Source organism: Equus caballus, chromosome 1 (assembly GCF_041296265.1).
Source record: "Equus caballus isolate H_3958 breed thoroughbred chromosome 1, TB-T2T, whole genome shotgun sequence".
Lineage (NCBI taxonomy): Eukaryota > Metazoa > Chordata > Mammalia > Perissodactyla > Equidae > Equus > Equus caballus.
Window position 1 is genome coordinate 148,266,504 of NC_091684.1, and position 20,704 is coordinate 148,287,207.

At 37.7% G+C, this 20,704-nt stretch overlaps 1 protein-coding gene across 6 annotated transcripts in view; it reads left to right on the forward strand.

Moving 5' to 3' along the window:
* The window catches only part of NEDD4 (NEDD4 E3 ubiquitin protein ligase), a 143,053-nt gene that overhangs the window by 48,147 nt on the left and 74,202 nt on the right, over window positions 1-20,704 (forward strand). For 5 of the 6 annotated variants that reach the window (XM_070236209.1, XM_023616898.2, XM_001500766.6 and 2 more), the window contains exon 5: window positions 16,989-17,042. In XM_070236209.1, coding sequence (XP_070092310.1) covers window positions 16,989-17,042 — 54 coding nt within the window. Of the gene's footprint in view, window positions 1-15,578; window positions 15,617-16,988; window positions 17,043-20,704 lie in introns of all 6 variants that reach the window. The other variant, XM_070236217.1, reaches the window with a different exon arrangement.

Here is a 20,704-nt window from a genome sequence, read left to right on the forward strand (position 1 = left end):
TTTCTGAGGAAGATTGGCCCTGAGCTAACATCTCTGTCCATCTTCTTCTATTTTATATGTGAGACACCTGCCACAGCATGGCTTGATAAGCAGTGCGTAAGTCTGTGCCCGAGGTCTGAGCCGGCGAACCCCAGGCCGCCAAAGCAGAGTGCAGGAACTTAACCGTTGTGCCACCGGGCTGGCTCCTTGTTTTGTTTTAATAAGTGGAAGGAAAAAAAATGTTCAAGCAAATGTCTGAGAAGCTATTGCTGAAGATCCAGCCAACAGTACCAACTAGAGTGCTTCTGGTTTTTCTGGTTCAGAGAAGGATCTCCCCCACTCTATTTAATATGGCATAAAAACAGCTTTTGTAATCAGTTTGGAAATTTTAGTCTCTTGAGGAAATGGTATTGAGTTGACTGGGTAGTCATTTGGAGGAAAATGAAACTAAATTTCTGGTTTACTTTCACTAGAATAAATTCCAGATTTGATAACCTCTGGTTTTGATTGCTTCTTTGGCATAAGTATTGCTTAGGAAAGAGTTTTAAAAATTCTCAAGTGGTTGAGTTTTTTATTTATTTACACTTTTATTATTGTTTTACTAATTTTATTGTGTTTTTTCTTAGAAATATATGTGTTCAATGTATTGGAGTTTTTTTGTACCTCTTACTCTTTTCTCTCTTTTAATATCTTTGGCTTGCACATGTCAAATAATTTTTAGCCATAATAAGGATGAATGTTTGTCTTGTTCCAAATTTTAATGGGAATACATCTAGCCTTTCTCCATTAAACATAGCTTTTTATTATTTATCATATTAAACAGGTATTTAGCTATTTATATTATTGTTATTTTTTTCAAGAGTTAAAAAAAATCAATACTTCTAACTTTAGACATGATGCATTGATAGGGCTTTGAACTTAACCTGATGCTGTAAACAACTCTAAAGCTGGAGCAAATATATTAAGGATTTTAGCAGGATCTAGACCCAGATTTTAGCAAACCCACAACATAATATTCAAAATGTATCCAGAATTATTTCACATACAACAAACCATGAAAATATGACCAATTCTCAAAAGAAAAGACAATCAACAGATGCCAATCTCAGGATGATCCAGACATTGAAATTATTAGTAAAATCCTTTAAAGCATCTATTATAACTTTTATAACCATGCTCTATGACATAATGGTAAACACTCTTGAAACAAATGGGAAAGTGGACATTCTCAGCAGACAAACAGAAACTATAAAGAGGAATGAAATAGAAATAGAACTTAAGAATATAATATCCAAAATTTTAAAAATCACTGGATGAGCTCAATAACAGAATGGAGATAATAGTGAAAAGAATAGTGAAAAATGAACTTAAGATAGATCAGTAGAAATTATCTAATCTGAAGAACAGAAAATGAAATTTGAAAGAAAATTAGTAGAGCCTGAGGGACCTGTGGATAATATTAAAAGAGTCTAATATTTGGGTCATTGAAGTCTCAGAGAGGAAAAAGACATTAGGGGAGAAAAATATTTGAAGAACTATTGGCCAAAAATATCCCAAATTTGGTGAAAGATATCTATTTACAGATTAATGAAATTCAGTGAAACCCAAATATAGTAAATGCAAAGAAAACCATGCTCAGACACATCTTAATCAAACTGATGAAACCAAAGATAAAAAAGGAATCTTGAAAGCTGCCAGGGAAAATAATACATTATTTATAGGGGAACAATGCTTCAGGTAACTATGGATTTCTCATCAGAAACTATAATGAAACAGCATAATTAAGATACCAAAAAAGAAAGAACTTTCAGGGGCCAGCCCCATGGCCGAGTGGTTAAGTCCACATGCTCTGCTGTGGCGGCCCAGGGTTTCCCCAGTTCAGATCCTGGGCGCGGACATGGCACTGCTCGTCAGGCCACGTTGAGACAGTGTCCCACATGACACAACTAGAAGGACACGCAACTAGGATATGCAACTATGTACCAGGGGGGTTTGGGGAGATAAAGCAAAAAAAAAAAAGATTGGCAACAGTTGTTAGCTCAGGTGCCCATCTTTAAAAACAAGCAAACAAACAAAAACAAAAAAAAGAAAGAACTTTCAACTCAGAGTTCTGTATCTAACAAAAATATCTTTCAGGAATGACAGTATAATAAGGTATTCTAAGCTGAAGAAAAATAAGAGAATTTACTGCATGCCAACCCACTCTAAAGGAAATGCTAAAAGAAATTATTTAGACTAATGGTAAATTATATCAGAGGGAAATTTAAGACTTCAGAATTTAAGGAAAAGCAATAGAAATAGTAAATATCTGTAATTATAATAGACTGGGTTTTTTCCTCGTAAGTTCTTTAAAATATGTATGGCTATTGAAAGCAAAAATTATAATATCAGTGGGATTTTTCAATTTATGTATGTGTAATGCATATTACAACCATAACGTAAAAGAGTGAGGGTAAGGCAACCTATTTGTTTACGAGGCTTCTACATCTTACTTCAAGTGGTTTAATAACTTTAAGTAGACCATGAAAAGTTATGTATATTGTAATCCCTAGTGCAACCACTAAAAAATAATATACAGTGGGCTTGCCTAGTGGCACAGTGTTTAAGTTCACATACTCCACTTTGGCAGCCCAGGGTTCTCCAGTTCAGATCCCAGGCACGGACCTAAGCACCACTCCTCAAGCCATGCTGTGGCAGGCGTCCCACATATAAAGTAGAGGAAGATGGGTATAGATGTTAGCTCAGGGTTGATCTTCCTCAACAAAAAGAGGAGGATTGGTGGCGGATGTTGGGTCAGGGCTAACCTTCCTCAAAAAAATAATATAGAGTTATAGCCAAAAAGCCAGTAACAGAAACAAAAAACAGAGAGCAAATTCATCAAGAAATCATAACAATTCTGTGTATGCACCTAAAAACAATGCTTGAAAATATACAAAGCTATCAATAATAGAACTGAAAGGAGAAATAGGCAAATAAACAATTGTATTTGGAGAGTTCAGAACTCTTCTCTCAGTAACTGGTATAACAGGCAGACTAAGAAAACTCCATAAAGATATAGAAGTCCTAGACAACACTATCAGATCAATTTTACCTAATTGACATTTATAGACCCTCCACCTCAGCAACAGCAGAATACATGGTCTCTTCAATTGTACATGGCTTATGAGTAAGCTGAGCCAAAAGCCAAACTTTAACAATTTAAAAAAAATAGAAATCATGCAAAGTATATGTACTATACTCCAGTATAGTACTCCAGAATATAGTACTCCAGTACTATATTCCAGTATAGGCTCTGACTATAATGGAATTAAAGTAGGAATCAGTAACACAAAGATATCTGAAAAAATCCTCAAATATTTTATAGTTAAACATACTTCTAAATAACCCATGGGTCAAATTCTCAAGGGAAATAAAATATTTTAACAGGATGAAATAAAAATACAACATCAAAATTTTTAGGATTCAGCTAAACCACTGCTTGAAGGGAAATATATAGCATTAAATGCTTATATTAGAAAAGAAGAAAGGTCTGGAAACATTAATCTAAGCTTCCATCTTATCTAGCAAGTAACATCACTATAGAACCTACAGACATTAAATGGATAATAAGGGATACTAGGAATGACTCTCTGCCCGTAAATTCAATAACTTAGATGAAATGGACTAATTCCTTTAAAGACATTTACTAGCAAAACTTTAAGAAGAAATAAATTACCTGGAAAGTCCCTTATCTCTTAAAAAATTGCATTTGAAGTTAAAAACTTTTCAACAAGGAAAACTTCAGGCCCAGATGGTTCCACTGTTGAGTTCTACCACACATTTGAGGAATAAGTAATTCCAGTTCTATACAATGTCTTATCAAAAATAGAAGAGGAAGGAACATGTCCCAGTTCATTCATGAGGCCAGCATTGCCCTGATACCAAAATGACACAAAGACTTAATGAGGAAATAAAACTGCAGACCATTAACTCTCATGACCATAGCAATTTCATGGTAAGTTTACTAAATTGGGCCTCTTCCATTCTGAAAGGCCAGTAATTTGTCCTCACAGGGGTAGATACTTCTTCCGGGTATGTGTTTGCCTTTTGTGCCTGCAGAACTTCAGCTAGCACAGCTATCTGGTGGCTTACAGAATGCATGTTCCATAGGGATGGAAATCCACACTACATTTCATCCTTCCAGGGGACCCACTTCACAGAGAAGGAGGTGCAGGAATGAGCCCATGACTATGGGATCCATTGGTCACATCACCTACCACACCTTCTAGAAGGAGGCAATCTCATAGAGCCCTGGAATGGCCTACTGAAGGCACAACTGAACCACCAATATGGAGGCAATGCTCTGCAAAGATGGGGTGCCAGTCTATTCATTAAATCAGAGACCTCAGTTATGAGGCTGTGTTTGCAATAGAAAGTATATACAGGTCCAGGAACAAAGGAGTAGAAGTAGGAGTGGCCCCACTCACCATTATTGCTGAAGACCCACTGAAGGACTATGTGCTTCCCATCTCGGCAACTCTGGGCTCTGCTGAGTTAGCTCTCCAAGTCCCCAAATGGAGTACACTCTTTCCAGCGGACATAGCAAGGGCCCCATCGAACCACAGTCTACTGAGAGAGAGCCAGGGCACTCTGGACTCCTTGTATCCTTGTGTCCAGGAACCAACGGGTGACTTGGGTGCGCTTGTATGTATAGTCATTCTTCGGGGTCTGTCTGGTTTCTGCAGGGACAGACTGGAGAATTATATGAACATATGATAGGAACCAGCCTTGTATCCTATAGGTCTTTAGTGGTGGTACTAATCTCTGACATTCCCACTGGGTTGCAATATTTTTATTGGTTTTGTTTGTTTTTTTAACAGCTTTTTTGGGATATAATTCACATAACATACAATTCACCCTCTCAAAGTGTACAATTCAGTGGTTTTTGTATATTTACAGAGTTGTGCAACCATCACCAAAATCAATTTTAGAACATTTTCATCACTCCAAAAAGAAACCTCATACCTACTAGCTGTCACTCCCCATTTTTCCCCACAATACCGGTCCCCCCTCCACGCAACTACCAGTCTACTTTCTGTCTCTTAGATTTGCCTATTTTGGACATTTCATATAAATGGTATCATACGGTACGTGGTCCTTTGTGTCTAGCTTCTTTCACTTAGCATAATGTTTTCAAAGTTTAATCATATTGTAGCAGGTATCAGTACTTCATTTCTTTTTATTGCCAAATAATATTCCATTGTACGGATATACCACACTTTATTTAGCCATGCATCAGTTGATGGACATCTGGGTTGTTTAGACTTTTTAACTATTATGAATACTTGTGCCGTGAACAGTTGTGTACAAGTTTTTGTGTGACCATATATTTTCATTTTTCTTGGGTATATGCCTGGGAGTGGAATTGCCAGGTCATATGAGGAACTGCCAAACTGTTTTCCAAAGTGGCTGTACCATCTTACATTCCCTCCAACAGTGTATGAGCGTTCTGATTTCTTCACATCCTTGCCAATACTTGTTATTTCCTGTCTGTTTTATTATAGCCCTACTAGTGGGTGAGAAGTGGTATCTCATTGTGGTTTTTATTTGCATTTACATGCTGTTTAATTCTTGAAGCATCTTCAGAATGTAATCTCTCATTCTCTATCACGCCCAGCAGGGTTATGTGGGATTTAACACTAGTTATTATCTTCATAGCCAGCAGAGAAGTGGGGGCAACTCCTGAAGAGAGAACCCTTTCCTTCGTTCGGGAGAAGCCTCTGCAGTGTCTACCGCATAAGGAAGTGCTAGCTCTTGCCACAGAGGGCTGGGCTGCTGTACTGTGCAAGCTCTGTGAGGTTCAGGGGACTGCGGAGCCAAAATCCTCAGGAGCATCCACCCAGATCCTCCTATCCCAAACATCAGGATCCCGGGTTTTCCCAGCCAAGGCCCTGACTTTAACAGAGACTTGCAGTGGCTGAGCATTTAAATGTCTCTGGAGCTCTGCAACCCTGTCAACTCTATCTGAGTCTACTCGGTTGTGTCCTCTTTATAAGCTACCAAAGAGGCCCTGTGCCTCTCATATTTAACCCTTAGCTGTATGTTAACTGCCCTCATTTTCTCATTATCTTTCTATAAGTCATCAATACAGTATAGTAGTAACTAGCTAACTCCGTTGTCCCTGTAGACATTATTCTCCCCACATCTTTCAAGTATCACACTGGTAAGGGTGTTCCCCTCTGTTAGGACATTTCCCCAGACACCGCTGGAGAAATCTTTAGGAATTGGGCCACCACCTTGTGCCGAGAACTGTATGTGCCCCACATTCTGCTCCGGAAGGGCAGCTCCTTGCCAGCCTGATGAGTGTGGGCTGTTCCACAAACTCCACTACCCATACCGTCTCTGTTGGTGTGGGCCCTCTAAAAAACAGACACCAAGATGGGATTAGCTATGTAAGAGGTTTATTGGGGAGCACCTGTGAAGGTCAAACAGGGAGGATGCACAGATGGGGAGAACCTCCTCATCATGATGCATTCCAAACTCCTATGCAAGGAGAGGGGAGAAGGGATTGGATGGGAAGAGCCTCTCACTGCAGCACAGTTCTGAGAAAGTCTCATCAAGGCTGATGGGGAGTCTCCCATCAAAGGTCATCTGGGAGGTTGTTAGGAAAGTCCAATGCTGGGCAAGAATGGCTGAGCTCTAGCATCCCCATTGTGCCTAGTCTTTTACTGGGAGCAAGAAAGGAGAACACAGTGGGTAGGTTCATATGTGCATTGTTAGCTGGGGGTTGTCAGTCAACTATGCTCCTCACAGCAGCTTCTCTTGAAAGAGATCCAAGTACCTCACATTGTAATTCTTGGAGCAGCCACTAAGAATTAAAACAGAAAATTGTGGGTAAAAGTCCAATAAAGGAAATAAAGTGGAATATGAAGAAATACTCAATAATTTTTTTGAAGACAGAAGGGAAGAAAAGAGGAATAAAGACAAATAGAAAAGAAATAGAAAGATTATAGTTATAAAGCCAAATATCTCAATAATTGCTAAAAAAAAAAAAAGCAAGAATCAACTACTATAGGCTATTTACAAGAGACGCTGAGTATCAAGACATAGACAGGTTAAAAGTAAAAGTACAGACAAAGATATACCATGAAAACAAGGAACCAAACCAAGCCAAACAAAACAAAACCCTGATATAGCTGTATTAACAGTAGATGAAGTAGACCTCAGGACAAAGAGTATTAGTAGACATAAAGAGAGACATTTCGTGGTCATAAAAGGGCTTATTCATCAAGAAGACATACGATCCTAAATGTGTAGGCACTAATGAAAGAGCTTCAAAATTACAAAGCAAAAACTGACAGAACTAAATAGAAAAATAAAGAAATCCAGAATAGTTGAAGATTTTATCACTACTCTCTCAATAATTGATAAAACTAGATGAAAAAAGCAAGTACATAAAAGATTTGAGCAATGCTGTCAATCGACTTAACCTGTTTGGCATGTGTGGAATACTACATCTAATACCTGAAGAATATACGTTCTTTTTATATGCCCATGGAACATTCAGCAAGGTAGACCATGTGTTGGGCCATACAAGAAGCCTGATTATGTTTAAAATGTTTGAAAGTCAACAGAATATGTTCTCTGACTATAACAAACTTAAGAGAATTCAGTAAGACAAATATATTTGGAAAATCCACACATATTTGGAAATTAAGCAGCATGCTTGAAAATAAGCCATGGATCAAAAAAGAAATCATGAGGAAAATTAGAAAATGTTTTAACTGATTGATGATTAAATCATAACATATTAAAATATGAGATGAGTTAATTCAGTGCTTCGAGAGAAATTTACACCTTTAAATGCTTATATATAAAAGAAAAAAGATGTAAAAATCAATGATCTAAGTTTCTACCTTAAGCAAAAAAAAAAAGTAGAGGGAAGGAAGTAAGAGTGGAAATCAATGAAATAGAAATGGATGAAAAGTAGAGAAAATAAATGAAACCAAAGGTAGTTCTTTGAAAAGATTAATGAAATTGGTATACCACAGCTAGCCCAAGTGAGAGAGAGAGAACTCAAATGGCAACTATCAGAAATGAAAGGAACATCATACAGACATTAAAAAAATAGGGTATTATTAGGGACAACTTTATGTCAATAATTTTAACAACTTAGCTAAAATGGATAAATCTCTTAAAAGCCTAAAATATGTCAAAACCAGTATGAGTAGGGATAGAATATGTGGATATCTGTTAGAGGAATTAAAATTATAATTAAGATTTTAAAAATTAAAATTGTTTAAAGTCTTCTCATTCTTTTGTATAATCTTGATTTCCTCTTAGATAGGATGCTTGAAAGTTGGTACTAATTTGGGATTAGAGATGTTACCACAAAAATAAGAAAGAAGGCCATGTGTAAATGATAAACCAGGCTCTTGACTCTACTGTCTTTTACTCATTGTCTCTTTTACCATAGTTTCGGTATTACCAAATATTCTAGCCAGCATTACTTTACTCTGGGATCACAGGCTGCACATTTATTTTAATCAGAAATTTTGCAAATATATTGCAAGGGTAACTAGATAAATTTGTGCAAATCAATGCTAATTCATCACAACTAGAAAAAGAACTGAAAACACATAGTGATTTAAGACTGTACAAAGGACATTATTATGTGTGGTCTCCCATTTTCGTCTTTGTCATTTGTATTATTACTTACACATAGCACAAAATGTCTTCAACTGAGTGTATTCACATAAACATATCTATTGAGATTATATATTACAGTAAAAACTTGGTTGTTGGGCATATAGCCAAATGGAAATTGTGGTCAGAAGTTGAAGGTAGGTTTTATATCTTTGAGAAAACGTGAAAACGTCAAAAAAATTTTTTGTGGAGAACTGTTATTGGTAGGTTAACAAACAGAGGAAACTCCAAATTGAAGTCAGGGCTCAGTAGCAAATTATGGTAAAATGTACACTTATAGTTGCTCAGATGGGATGAAGGAAGGCAGGTTACAGGAGGAAAAAGAATCTGACATGTGAAGTGCTGGGTACAGGTTACGTACTCTGTACATAAGCGTAGTGCATGAACATCTGAGAAAGACAGCTCTACCTCCACTCCATTCCCTGTGTTCCTGTCATGCTTAGTTTGTATCTTTAGTGTTCATACTCATCATATTCTATTTACATGATGTGTATATGTTTGTGTGTATATTTGTAGTATGTTACAGAAACAATGTAACTTGTACATGGTATTTTTATAAAGAGAAATAAAAATTAGCCATAATTTAATCTCCATAAAACCATTACTGATTATGTGATCCTCTAGTATTTTTCCTGTGTATTTTATCCACATATTTATACTTCTCCACCTCCGCCATACAAAAAATTGTTGTAATATTTTTCTATACTTGTTTTCCAGGCACTTTGCTAATGCTTGTTAATGAGCTGGCCACAGTCCCTACCCTCATCGAAGCCGATCACTACTGTGGACCCCTCTGAACAAATTTCTCAAAATAATTGCCGCTGTGCTGAGCATTAGGAAAGGGAAGACACCAGATGCTAGGGAGTGAATATCAGGGGCATATTAGGGAATTTAGGGGGATCCCTGAATCTAGAGGATTTAGGGAAGGCCCCTCTGAGGAAGCATGTTATTTAGGATGCTTTCAGTTTCAGATAACAGACTTGAAATAACAACTAATATTGGCTTAAACAGTGAGCTCATTTATTCTTTCTAATCGCAAGCAGTATACACAGAGGAAGGGTGGTGACTGAACAGAGTCACGTGGGACCCAGCCTCTCTGGGATTCTCGTGGCTTTCTAGCCGTGGTCACAAGATGCTCGCAGCAGTTCCAAATGTCACAGCCTCACACAATGATGTCCAGAGGCAGAAAAGGGAGAGGTTTTCCCCACCTGTCTCCTTTAAAAAGGGAAGAACCCTTTTCCGAAAGTTCCCCCAGGAGACTTTGATTCATGTCTCTTGGGCCAGAATTGTGTCATGTGTATATTTCTCACCGAGTCCTTGGTAAAGAGAGTTGAGTTACCATGAGGATCAGAAGAATCAGGATTCAGCCCCTGGGGGTGTGGAGTGGCCATCTCTCCCTGACACGCATTGTCCAATATTTGAACAGAATCAGATTTCTGTAAGCTAGGAAGAAAGGGAGGGGCACCCCATTAATAAAGCACTAAGTGAATTATGTACATCCATACGATGAAGTCCTCATCAGCTGTTTAGAAAGAGGCAGATGTGTGTGTATTGAAGAGCATTAGCTTCAAAATGTATTTAGTGAAGGAACAAAGGTAGAGAACACTGTGTATATGATGCATCTATTTGTGTAAAAACAGAAACAAAAAAATGCTCTCTCATATGCCAATATTTGCAGAAAATGCTTCTGGAAGGACCTAAGAAAATGTTTACAGTATTTTCTCTGAGGGTGATAAGAGAGAGATTTATAATTCGCTATATCTTTTTTACTGTTTTGGTTTTCCCCTACAGTTATGTATCTATAATTTATTTTTGTATTTGTTGATTAGAAATAACTAATTGGGGCCAGCCCAGTGGCACCGTGATTAAGTTCACACGTTCCACTTCAGTGGCCCAGGGTTCACCGGTTCGGATCCCGGGTGTGGACATGGCAACACTTGGTACGCCATGCTGTGGTAGGCATCCCACATATAAAGTAGAGGAAGATGGGCACAGATGTTAACTCAGGGCCAGTCTTCCTCAGCAAAAAGAGGAGGGTTGGCAGCAGGTAGCTCAGGGCTAATCTTCCTCAAAAAAAAAAAAGAAAAGAAAAAAGAAATAACTAACTGTATAGAAAAACAAAGTAGAAAGACATAAAACATGTAAATAAAAATGCCAAGATACTTTCTATCTATATAATGCTTGTAAAAAAATGTATCTAATTCATTTAAATTTTTTCAAGTTTTATTTTAAAATATACTTCCAACATATGTCCACACAAAAACTTGCACATGAATGTTCATAGCATCATTATAGTCAAAACGTAGAAAAAAACTAAATGTCCATCTATCAACAAAAGAGTGGATAAACAAAATGGGGTATATACATACCATGGGATATTATTCAGCTATAAAAAAAAGTGAAGTGCCGATAATGCTACAACATGGGTGAACCTCGAAAATATTATGCTAAGTGAAAGAAGCCAATTGGAAAAGACCACATGTTGTATGATTCCATTTATATTAAATGTGTAGAATTGGCAAATTTATAGAGACAGAAAGTAAATTAGAGGTTGCCTGAGACTAGGGAGGTTGAGGGGAAATTAGGAGTGACTGCTAAGGGGCATGGGGGTTTCTTTTGGAGGCGATGAAAATGTTCTAAAGTTGTGATGGTGGTTGCACACTGTATGAATATACTAAAAACCATTGAATTGTACACTTTCAGTGGGTCACTTGTATGGTATGTGAATTATATCTCAATAAAGTTATTTTTTTAATGTGCTTACATTGTTTTTCCTGCATCCACCAGCAAAATTTCCAGGAACACTACTTCAGGTTATTTATGAATATCACAGAATAAATTGAAACATATCAATCCCTTTGTTCGTTGAAAATTTGGTTACTCCTCTGGCAAGATTTTTTTTCTCTACTCTTTTATGCATGTATAGACTTGCATACTTACCCTTTTTCCAAAAACCTGTCACTAGTATTTTTGGTTTTGTTCCTTCTGCTTTCACCTTTCCTATAAATATGAGCCTGTAAACTCTATTTTTTGTGACCATAGCTTTACTCCTAGTTTTAATAATTTTCTTAAAAAATCATCTGATCAAAGAATTCACACAAAGATTAAAAATGAGATAGTATAAAGGGGCTTATAAGGAACAGCAACAGACTCTGGTGCCCCATCCTCCCGCCTATTCCTGCTTCTCAGGAGGAACCACTTTTTAACTGTTTCTCTTTGTTATTGGATCATTATTCCCATATTGCTGAATAGCTCATACATCCATGTCCCAAGTGGACTTCCAGCTATGATAGATGAGTAAATAGTCAACTTATGTTTGGCTAATAGTTTGGACTCTCATAGGATTCCAGGTTGAAGATAATTTTTCCTCAGAGACTTAAAGGCATTGCTTTATCATCATTGAGCATTGTGTTGCTGTTGAAAAGTCTGATTCTTAGTCCTTTGGGGATGGTCTTTCTCTCTCTGTTTGAAAATTTTGATAGTTATCCTTATCCTAGTGTTTTAAAATTTCACAGTGATATGCCTTGTGTGTACAGTTTTTAAAATCTATTATAGTGGACCTTTGGTAAGCACTTCAATATAAAGACTGCTGTTTCCCTTTGGCTCTGAAAATTTTAGGGTGAATTATTTTTTAAATAAGTTTCTTCCCTCTGTTTGTGTTATCATTTGAGGATTCCAACTGCTTGGATATGGGGTCGCCTAGACTGATTCTGTCTTTCTCAACAGGAATTCCTCATGTGAACCACAGAACACAGGAAATGGTTTGAGTGACTGTTTTCTCACATCTTCTGAGGGTGGTCTTATCCAGTACCATTCTAGATACGTAGGAGAGAAATTAATAGATAGCATACAGTGAATGTGTTAGGTCAGCAAACTTTTTCTTGTAGGGCCAGATAGTAAATATTCTAGGTGTCACGGTCCAGGAGGCAAAAATCAAGGCTATTATGTAGGTATCTATATATCCATTTAAAATGTAACCATTTAAAAATATAAAAACGTTTTTATCTCATGGACTGTAAAAAAAAAAAAAAATTGGGTGGCTGGCTGGATTTGGCCCCCAAGCCATAGTTTGTTTAACTTCTGTTTTAGGGCATTAAGGCTTGTTTCAGTGAATCTGTTCATAAAAATCTTCTTTTTTAAATTTTCTCTCTCATTTTCCATTAACTTAGCTTTTTGTTCTACATTTTGTGAGATTTCTGCACATTTACTTTAAATTCCTTATATTTGAATTCAACGGTCACTTTTAGCTCCAAAACCTCCCCTTTGTTCTCCAATTGTTCCCTTTTTCTGGTATTCTATTTTTGGTTTATAGATGCAAGACTTTCCCAGATATTTCCAAGGATCCTAGTTACAGTTTTTTAGAGTGTTTTCTTTTGTTTTCTAAATTATCTCTTTTTCCTTTGGGGACAATTTTTCTGTTTGTACGTCTGTGATCTCTGGTAATTTAGCCATAGTTAACAGTGAGACGTAGAAAAACCATGTATTGCTTCTATACATAAAAAGGCATAAACATTCAACAATTACATGTTACATTTTTAGTTACCACTTATATTTTATATGTTAAAACCGGTGGTTGCATTTTTGTTAAATCTCTACCTGAACTCAGACGCAGAGAAACTCTGATAATGTGTGTGTGTCTGTGTGTGTGTGTGTGTGTACCATCCAGAGGGCTGGGTGCTACCTGAACATTCTCTCATCAGGGGCGGTTGCCCCCTTTGCTTTGTACCCTGTGTTTTTAAAATAGTTTTCAACTCCCTCTGCCCTGCTTCATTGCTTTCATCCCTGCTTCATCTGTCTACTAAGGAGTTGTTGAAATTGCTCACCTGCTGGTGGCCTTCACATGTGATCTTTGCTGTGATGGTTTTCTACCTTTCATAAACTACTATTACTTATATAGGATCTCAAGAAGGAGAGATTAAATGTTTGTGTGCAGGTTGCCATTTTGAATTAGTATTCTTACACATTTTTAATTGTATTTTTTCATTTATTCTGTGCCTCTGATATAAAAAAAAGTACACAAGTCTTTCATGGTGTTTATCATTCAGTAGGGAGATATCACACATACACGATTAAGTTTAGTAAAAGGAGGAATGTAGTCACTGTTGTGATAAACTGAAAACAGAGGAGCAGGAGTGATGGGAGATGAGGCTTTAGGGAGGAGTTGACATTTGAGCTGAGGCTTCAGCAATGGGTGGCTTTTAGACACATGGAGAGAAGGTATTTCAAGTGGAGAGACCTTAGCGTGTACAAGAAGTACAGGTCAGAAAGCGCAGGAAGCAGTGAGCAGCCTGTTTCTAACGTGATTGGAACATAGGGTGTATGTGGATTTAGTTGGGCAGGAGGACAGCTGTAGAAGACAAGGCTGGAAAGGCAAATTGGACTCATCATGAAGCATCGTTCCACGCTCAGGCGTTTGGATTCTATTCTTTAGGCCATCGGGAACAACTGTTGAGTAGGGCAGTAAAGATGGCCTAAACTGTCTTTTAGGTTAAGTCATTCCAGTAATAGTAGGAAAAACAGCTTAAAAAGATAAGATAGTTGAGGTACAGAATCTTGTTAGGAAGCTATTAATAGTAGGCTGAAACAGGACAGCAGGGGCCTGAGTAGGTCAGATATTTTATACCTATTTTCTTAGCGATATGCATTGAACATCTACAGACTATCTGCCAGGTACTTTGACGGACACTGAGACTTCCGATTTTTTCTCTCAAAATGTTTTTCATGGCCTTGTCTCCCTCCCTATTCTCACTGGGACCATCCCAGGCAGCTCTCAGCACTTCATGCATGAGTTACTAGGGCACAGTCCCCATGGACTCCAGGGTCTCTCTCCAGTCCAATCCATTCCAATTCATAAAAGCTTCATTTTCTTCCCTACCGATCAAGTCTTAACTCCTTTTCTGGATTTCCATACCCTCAGCCTGGCTCTACCCCAACTAACCAAATTTTTCTTGACACTTTCTAATACAAAAATGTTCTTATCAGTTTGATCTCTATAGAACATGCTCATTCTGCCCCCATGCCTTTCTTCATGTGATCTGCTGGCTGTAAATGTTCTCTATACTTTCTTATTCCAATCTTCCCATCTTTCGAGTCTCAGCTCAGCTTTATCTCCTCCCCAAAACTTTCTCTACATCTTCTTAGAAAAGACGAAAATCTTACACTTACACTATTCATCTTACACTATTTTTCTATTCCCATGGTGTCTAGCCCTTGACTGGGGCTTCCATCCTCATAGTTGCCCAGGGCTACATTATGATTGTAGGAGTGCCCACTGTCCTAACCAAGTTCCAGACAGGAAAGAGAAATGCAAAGGGCAAAAGGGACGTCTCGCCCAGCTGAGTTAGCCCCCTCTAAAGAGCTCTCCCAGAAGTCCCATCCGATGACTGCGACTAGGTTACCTCTAGTTGCAGGGAATCATTTTTATTTTTTGTTTTTATTTTAGTTTTTTTATGAGGAAGATTGGCTCTGAGCTAACATCTGTGCCAATCTTCCTCTTTTTTCTTGAGGAAGATTGCCACTGAGCCAGCATCAGTGCCAGTCTTTCTCTGTTTTATGTGGGATGCCGCCACAGTGTGGCTTGATGAGCAGTGCTAGGTCCGTGCCTGGGATCCGAACCTGCAAACCCCAGGCCACCAAAGCAGAGCGCGCGAACTTAACCACTATGCCACTGGGCCAGCCCCCATTTTTAGATAGACATATTCAGAGCTTCAATGTTGGACAAATCCAAAGGGCACGGTTCAGATAGAAAACAATACATAAAATAGAATGGAGTGTTTGATATTTCAATCTGAGTGGTGACACACTATAGATATATAAAAAGTCATCAAGCTGTATATATAAGGCTAGTAAAATTTATACTTTACTGATTGTATGTTATACTTCAATTTTAAAAAATTAATGCCCCTCTCCCCCAGAGTTGTGCAGTATGGTGACCCTGGACATGTTGCTGCAGGTAAAATTAGGATTATGTTCTCAGAAGGACATAAGGGAGGGTGGACATTGGGTTAATTATCTAAAAATCTTCGTTACACTCATAGGACTTTTTTCTGAAGGCTATCCATACCTTTGACATGTAAACCAAAGTTTTAAAATATTGCAGTGTTTAATGTAATGTATTTGTCATAGGGAAAAAAATCAATGTAAATGTGAAAATTTTTATACATCATCTCAACTTCTGGTATAAACATTATTAAAAATTTTCTTTGTGTTTGATGTTTAGTAGATATTAACTTGATGTTGAAACGTTACAGCAAAAACGAAGGCAGTGGGGGACCAGCCAGGCGGCACAGTGGTTAGTTCGCCTGCTCTGCTTCAGTGACCCAGGGTTCGTGAGTTCAGATCCCAGGCATGGCCCTACACAGCACTCATCAAGCCACACTGTGGCTGTATCTCAAATGCAAAATAGAGGAAGATTGGCACAGATGTTAGCTCAGCAACAATCTTCCTCAAGCTAAAAGAGGAAGATTGGCAACAGATGCTAGCTCAGGACCAGTCTTCATCACCAAAAAAAAAGAAAGCATTGGCTTTGAGAAATAAAATACTACGTGTTAATTTTTATTCGTGCTGTAAAATACGACAGTAAGTGAAAACTCAGTGTATACCTTTTGACTGCTTATGTATTTTATATAGTAGAAGTAACAAGTGATTTTATCAAGTCAGTACTAGAAGGATTCAGAATGCTACTTTCTATTAAATCAACTTCTACTTTGGATAATTCTAACCAGATAAATAAAAACTGAGTAAATAAAATTGATGAGAAGGTAAAATCTAGTCTATAGTTTTGTGGGGTTTTTTGAGGAAGATTAGCTCTGAGCTTCCACTGCCAATCCTCCTCTTTTTACTGAGGAAGACTGGCCCTGAGCTAACATCTGTGCCCATCTTCCTCTATTTTATATGCGGGATGCCTGCCACAGCATGGCTTGATAAGCAGTGCATATGTCTGTGCCTAGGATCTGAACCGGCGAACCCGAGCCCCCGAAGTGGAGCACACGAACCTAACTACCACACCACCCGGCTGGCCCCTAGTCTATATTTTTAAGTGCTTGAAAATGTTTAAATAATTTTTTGAAATTTTACTTCCTTTCATTCTATTTTAGAAAAATAGGAAACAGAAGCAACCAAATCTATTTTGTTGTTATGATAAAACTATTAGAAAATGAATGACATGTGACTAGTGTGCTTTTGTATTAAGTATCTCATGTAACTTAAAAAACATTGTAATAACAGGAATTAGGAAATAGCAATATTTTCAAGCATTTATTTCTCAGTATCTGTGGGTTGATGTTCACTTGTTTTTAAAGAAAGGTTTTGTTTTTCTTTCTTAGGTCCATCCTCAGGAGCACCGGCTTCTTTTTGAAGTATTTGATGAAAATCGATTGGTAAGTTGTATTTTGCTAGTGTGAAATGTGAAGCAAGGGTATATTTCAGTACGGCAGCAAGGAAAAGTGGGTTGGGGATCTGTGATGTGAGAGATGATTTGGGGGGGTTTGGAGACTCTAGGCAAAACGATGAGGAAGATGAGATTTTTTTTCTGCTTCCTAGTGCTACTCTCTACCTTTCTGTTCTCTTCCCAAGCACCTCTCCTGATTGTCAGTTCTCAACAGATTATAAGGTATTACTCAAGGCCACTTGTGTTGAGATGGCAGGAGAGCTGGCTTCTTTGTCTTGCCTCCCCTCACACTCATCCTGGTACCCTGGTGGGTAGACCCAGGCTCAGGGAGCCTTCTCCCACAGTGTCTTCCATTGTGTCTCCTCACTCCAGTGAATTTCTTAGGGTGAATTTCTTAGGGTTGCCTGTATCCAGTTACGACATCCCATCCGCTCTCTTATCCCCACTCTTCTACAGAGGAAAACTATCCTCTTCACACTGATAATATAAAGTCCTCTAAAGGATTGTCTGCTCTTACAGAGGCAAAAAGCAAAGTTAAACCTGATTTTATTTTTATATGATGGTAGTTCTGATTCCTGATTTCCTAAAGACTATCTTTTTCCTCATCTTGTCTCTTTGGAATCCTATTTCAAACCTTCTTTTTAACATCTTACATTTATATTTTAATCCTGTAAGATTTGAACATGAAGGTAAAAGAACAGTGTTATGTATTCAGAGCTTATCAGTTATTAAACAGAAGCACCAAAGAAGAAATTAAACAATCCTATTCATTTTTTAGCTAACAAACTGTATTTTTTTAAGACTCTGTTTTTAGTGTGAGACTACATAACATGTTTTTTTCTCTCAAGAAATGAGAAGTATACTAGTAACTGAAGATATTGTAAATGAAATCTATTAATTAGCATCGTAAAAAGCAAAGGTGCTTTCTTGCTTCTGGAGGAAACTTCATCACTAACTGGCAATCTGATTTTTTAAGACTGAGTAGCAGATGTTGGTAATTTTTTTTTCCTTTTTCTCCCCAAAGCCCCCCGGTACATAGTTGTATATTCTTAGTTGTGGGTCCTTCTAGTTATGGCATATGGGACGCCACCTCAGCATGGCTTGATTAGCAGTGCCATGTCCGTGCCCAGGATTTGAACCAGCACAACCCTGGGCCACGGAAACAGAGCGCTCAAACTTAACCACTTGGCCACCGGGCCGGCCCCACAGGTGTTGATAATTTGGTTATCAGATATGGTCATTTGCACAGCTTTTGTTTTCAGTTTGCATTTTTGCTTTTTGTATAAAATAGGGAATGGTTTCTTTTTTTTCCCCCTCTGTCTCTACAGACCTATTTTCCTTCCAGATGGGAGTAGATGAAATTTAGTTTTTTAATATCATGAATTATACATACAGAAGAAGGTATATATAATATGAATCTTTATTTTAAATACTAAGACAAATGTCTGTACACCTTAAGAACTAGAACATTACCAAAATCTTCAAAACCCCCGGACCCTTCCCCAATAGCATCTCCTTTTCTTCCCCACAAGTAGTAGCCACTGTCCTAAATATTATGTTTATCATTTCTTTGCTTTTTAAAATATTTTATCATGTATTATCTATCTATAAAAAGACAGTTTCCTTTTGCATATTTTTTAATTTCTTAAAATAGTATCACTCTGAATACATTCCTCTTTTTTGACATACTTTTTACTTAATGTTATATATGTGAGATTGATCCAAGATAACACATTTTCACTGAGGCATAATTCTCCTTCATCTGCAAATGGTATAATTCTGTAATTTATTTATCCTCCTTAATAGGTATTAGTGTTTCAAATTTTTTGCCATTGCCAATTGATATACATTCTTGCTGTGTTTCCCAATGTACACGTATGAGTGTATCTCTAAGATTCATATTTTGAGGTTGAATCACTGGGTCATGGTATTGCTGGTATTATGTGGTATTACATTGGCGTTTTTCCTGTTGTTAATGACACTGATGTGAATATCTCCCTCATTCTTGGGTGCATCACTGATAAACTCTTTTATTTGAGTTATTTGCATGTTGTCCAAAGGAGGATAGCTCGCATTTGTGCTTTCCAACCTGCTTAGTTGTCTAGTCTTTTTTGCCAGTAACTTAGTGTGGTGTAACTCTCTCTTCATTGCCAAAATTGATATTTGTTGTACACTGATCGGTGTGTTAACACTCCGTGGGCATCTGTGTATAGAGTACCAAACAGGGTGTCATGACATGTCGAAAGAAAAAAATTGCCTCTGATATTAATAATGGGATATTTCTAGATTTATAAACATGATATGTAAAAATTTTAAAAACCTTTAAAGCTAAAAGCAAAAAGAAAATAATGCATTCATCAGGATATTATAGATCTCCACACCAAGGAATCAGAAGTCTTATTGTAGTCCTGCCTGTGATTTGGTACATTAGCTTATAACCCTGGACAAATTATTCAATCCTTCTGAAAAATATTTTCTCATGCTTTAAAAGTTGGGATAACATTCGGCCAGCCGAGGGGCCTAGTGATTAAGTTTGCACGCTCCTCTTTGGTGGCCTGGGGTTCACTGATTTGGATCCCAGGCCAGGACGTATGCACCATTTATCAAGGCATGCTGTGGCAGGCGTCCCACATATCAAATAGAGGAAGATGGGCACAGATGTTAGCTCAGGGCCAATCTTCCTCAGCTAAAAGAGGAGGATTGGTGGTGGTTGTTAGCTCAGGGCTAATCTTCCTAAAAAACAAAAAAATGGGGATAACAGTATTTGCTCTACCTATCTGATAAATGTATTGTAAGGATAAAATGAGATAATGGGTATCAGAGCACTCAGGAAATGTTTCATCATGATACACATATAACTTTTGTGGACTCGTACATTTATGGTTCTCTGATACTATATTTTTTGTGTTATCTAAGGTATGCCACTTAAGGTATCTACTGTGTTAGATACTCTGCTATGCATTAGAAATACAGCTTTTCTTGGGGCTGGCCCGGTGGCGCAGCAGTTAAGCTTGCACATTCCTCTTTCAGCAGCCTGGGGTTTGCCAGTTCAGATCCCAGGTGCGGACCTCCGCACCACTTGTCAAGCCATGCTGTGGCAGGCATCCCACATATAAAGTAGAGGGAGATGGGCACGGATGTTAGCTCAGGGCCAGGCTTCCTCAGCAAGAAAAAGGAGGATTGGCAGCAAATGTTAGCTCAGAGCTAATCTTCCTCAAAAAAAAAACCAGAAAGAAATATAGCTTTTCTCAAGAAGCTCAGTTTACTAGCAAAAGGGAGCAAGAAATAATTAAAACAGGGTGATGTGCATCATTCTAATCCTCTGATTTGTTGCTAGTCCTAGCAGGTAGCTGAAGTGCGCAGATCACCTGAGATGTCATAGAAGCTATAGCCATTGGTGGAGTAACAGGCTTGATTGTATAGCGATAAATGGTTTATGCCACTGTAAATGTCATTGTATCTTTATTCTCCTGTAGCATCCACAACTAAATTAAGGATATATCCTTTTCCTAGAAGATTCTCTTTGGAAATGTACAGAGAAGAGCACAGATATAATTTTAAGCAGAAAGAATTTCTAGTCATCTGGAAAAGATTTGCAATATAAGCGATATTTATTTCGAGAAACAGTAGGCTTAAATTCCTTTTTTTCAG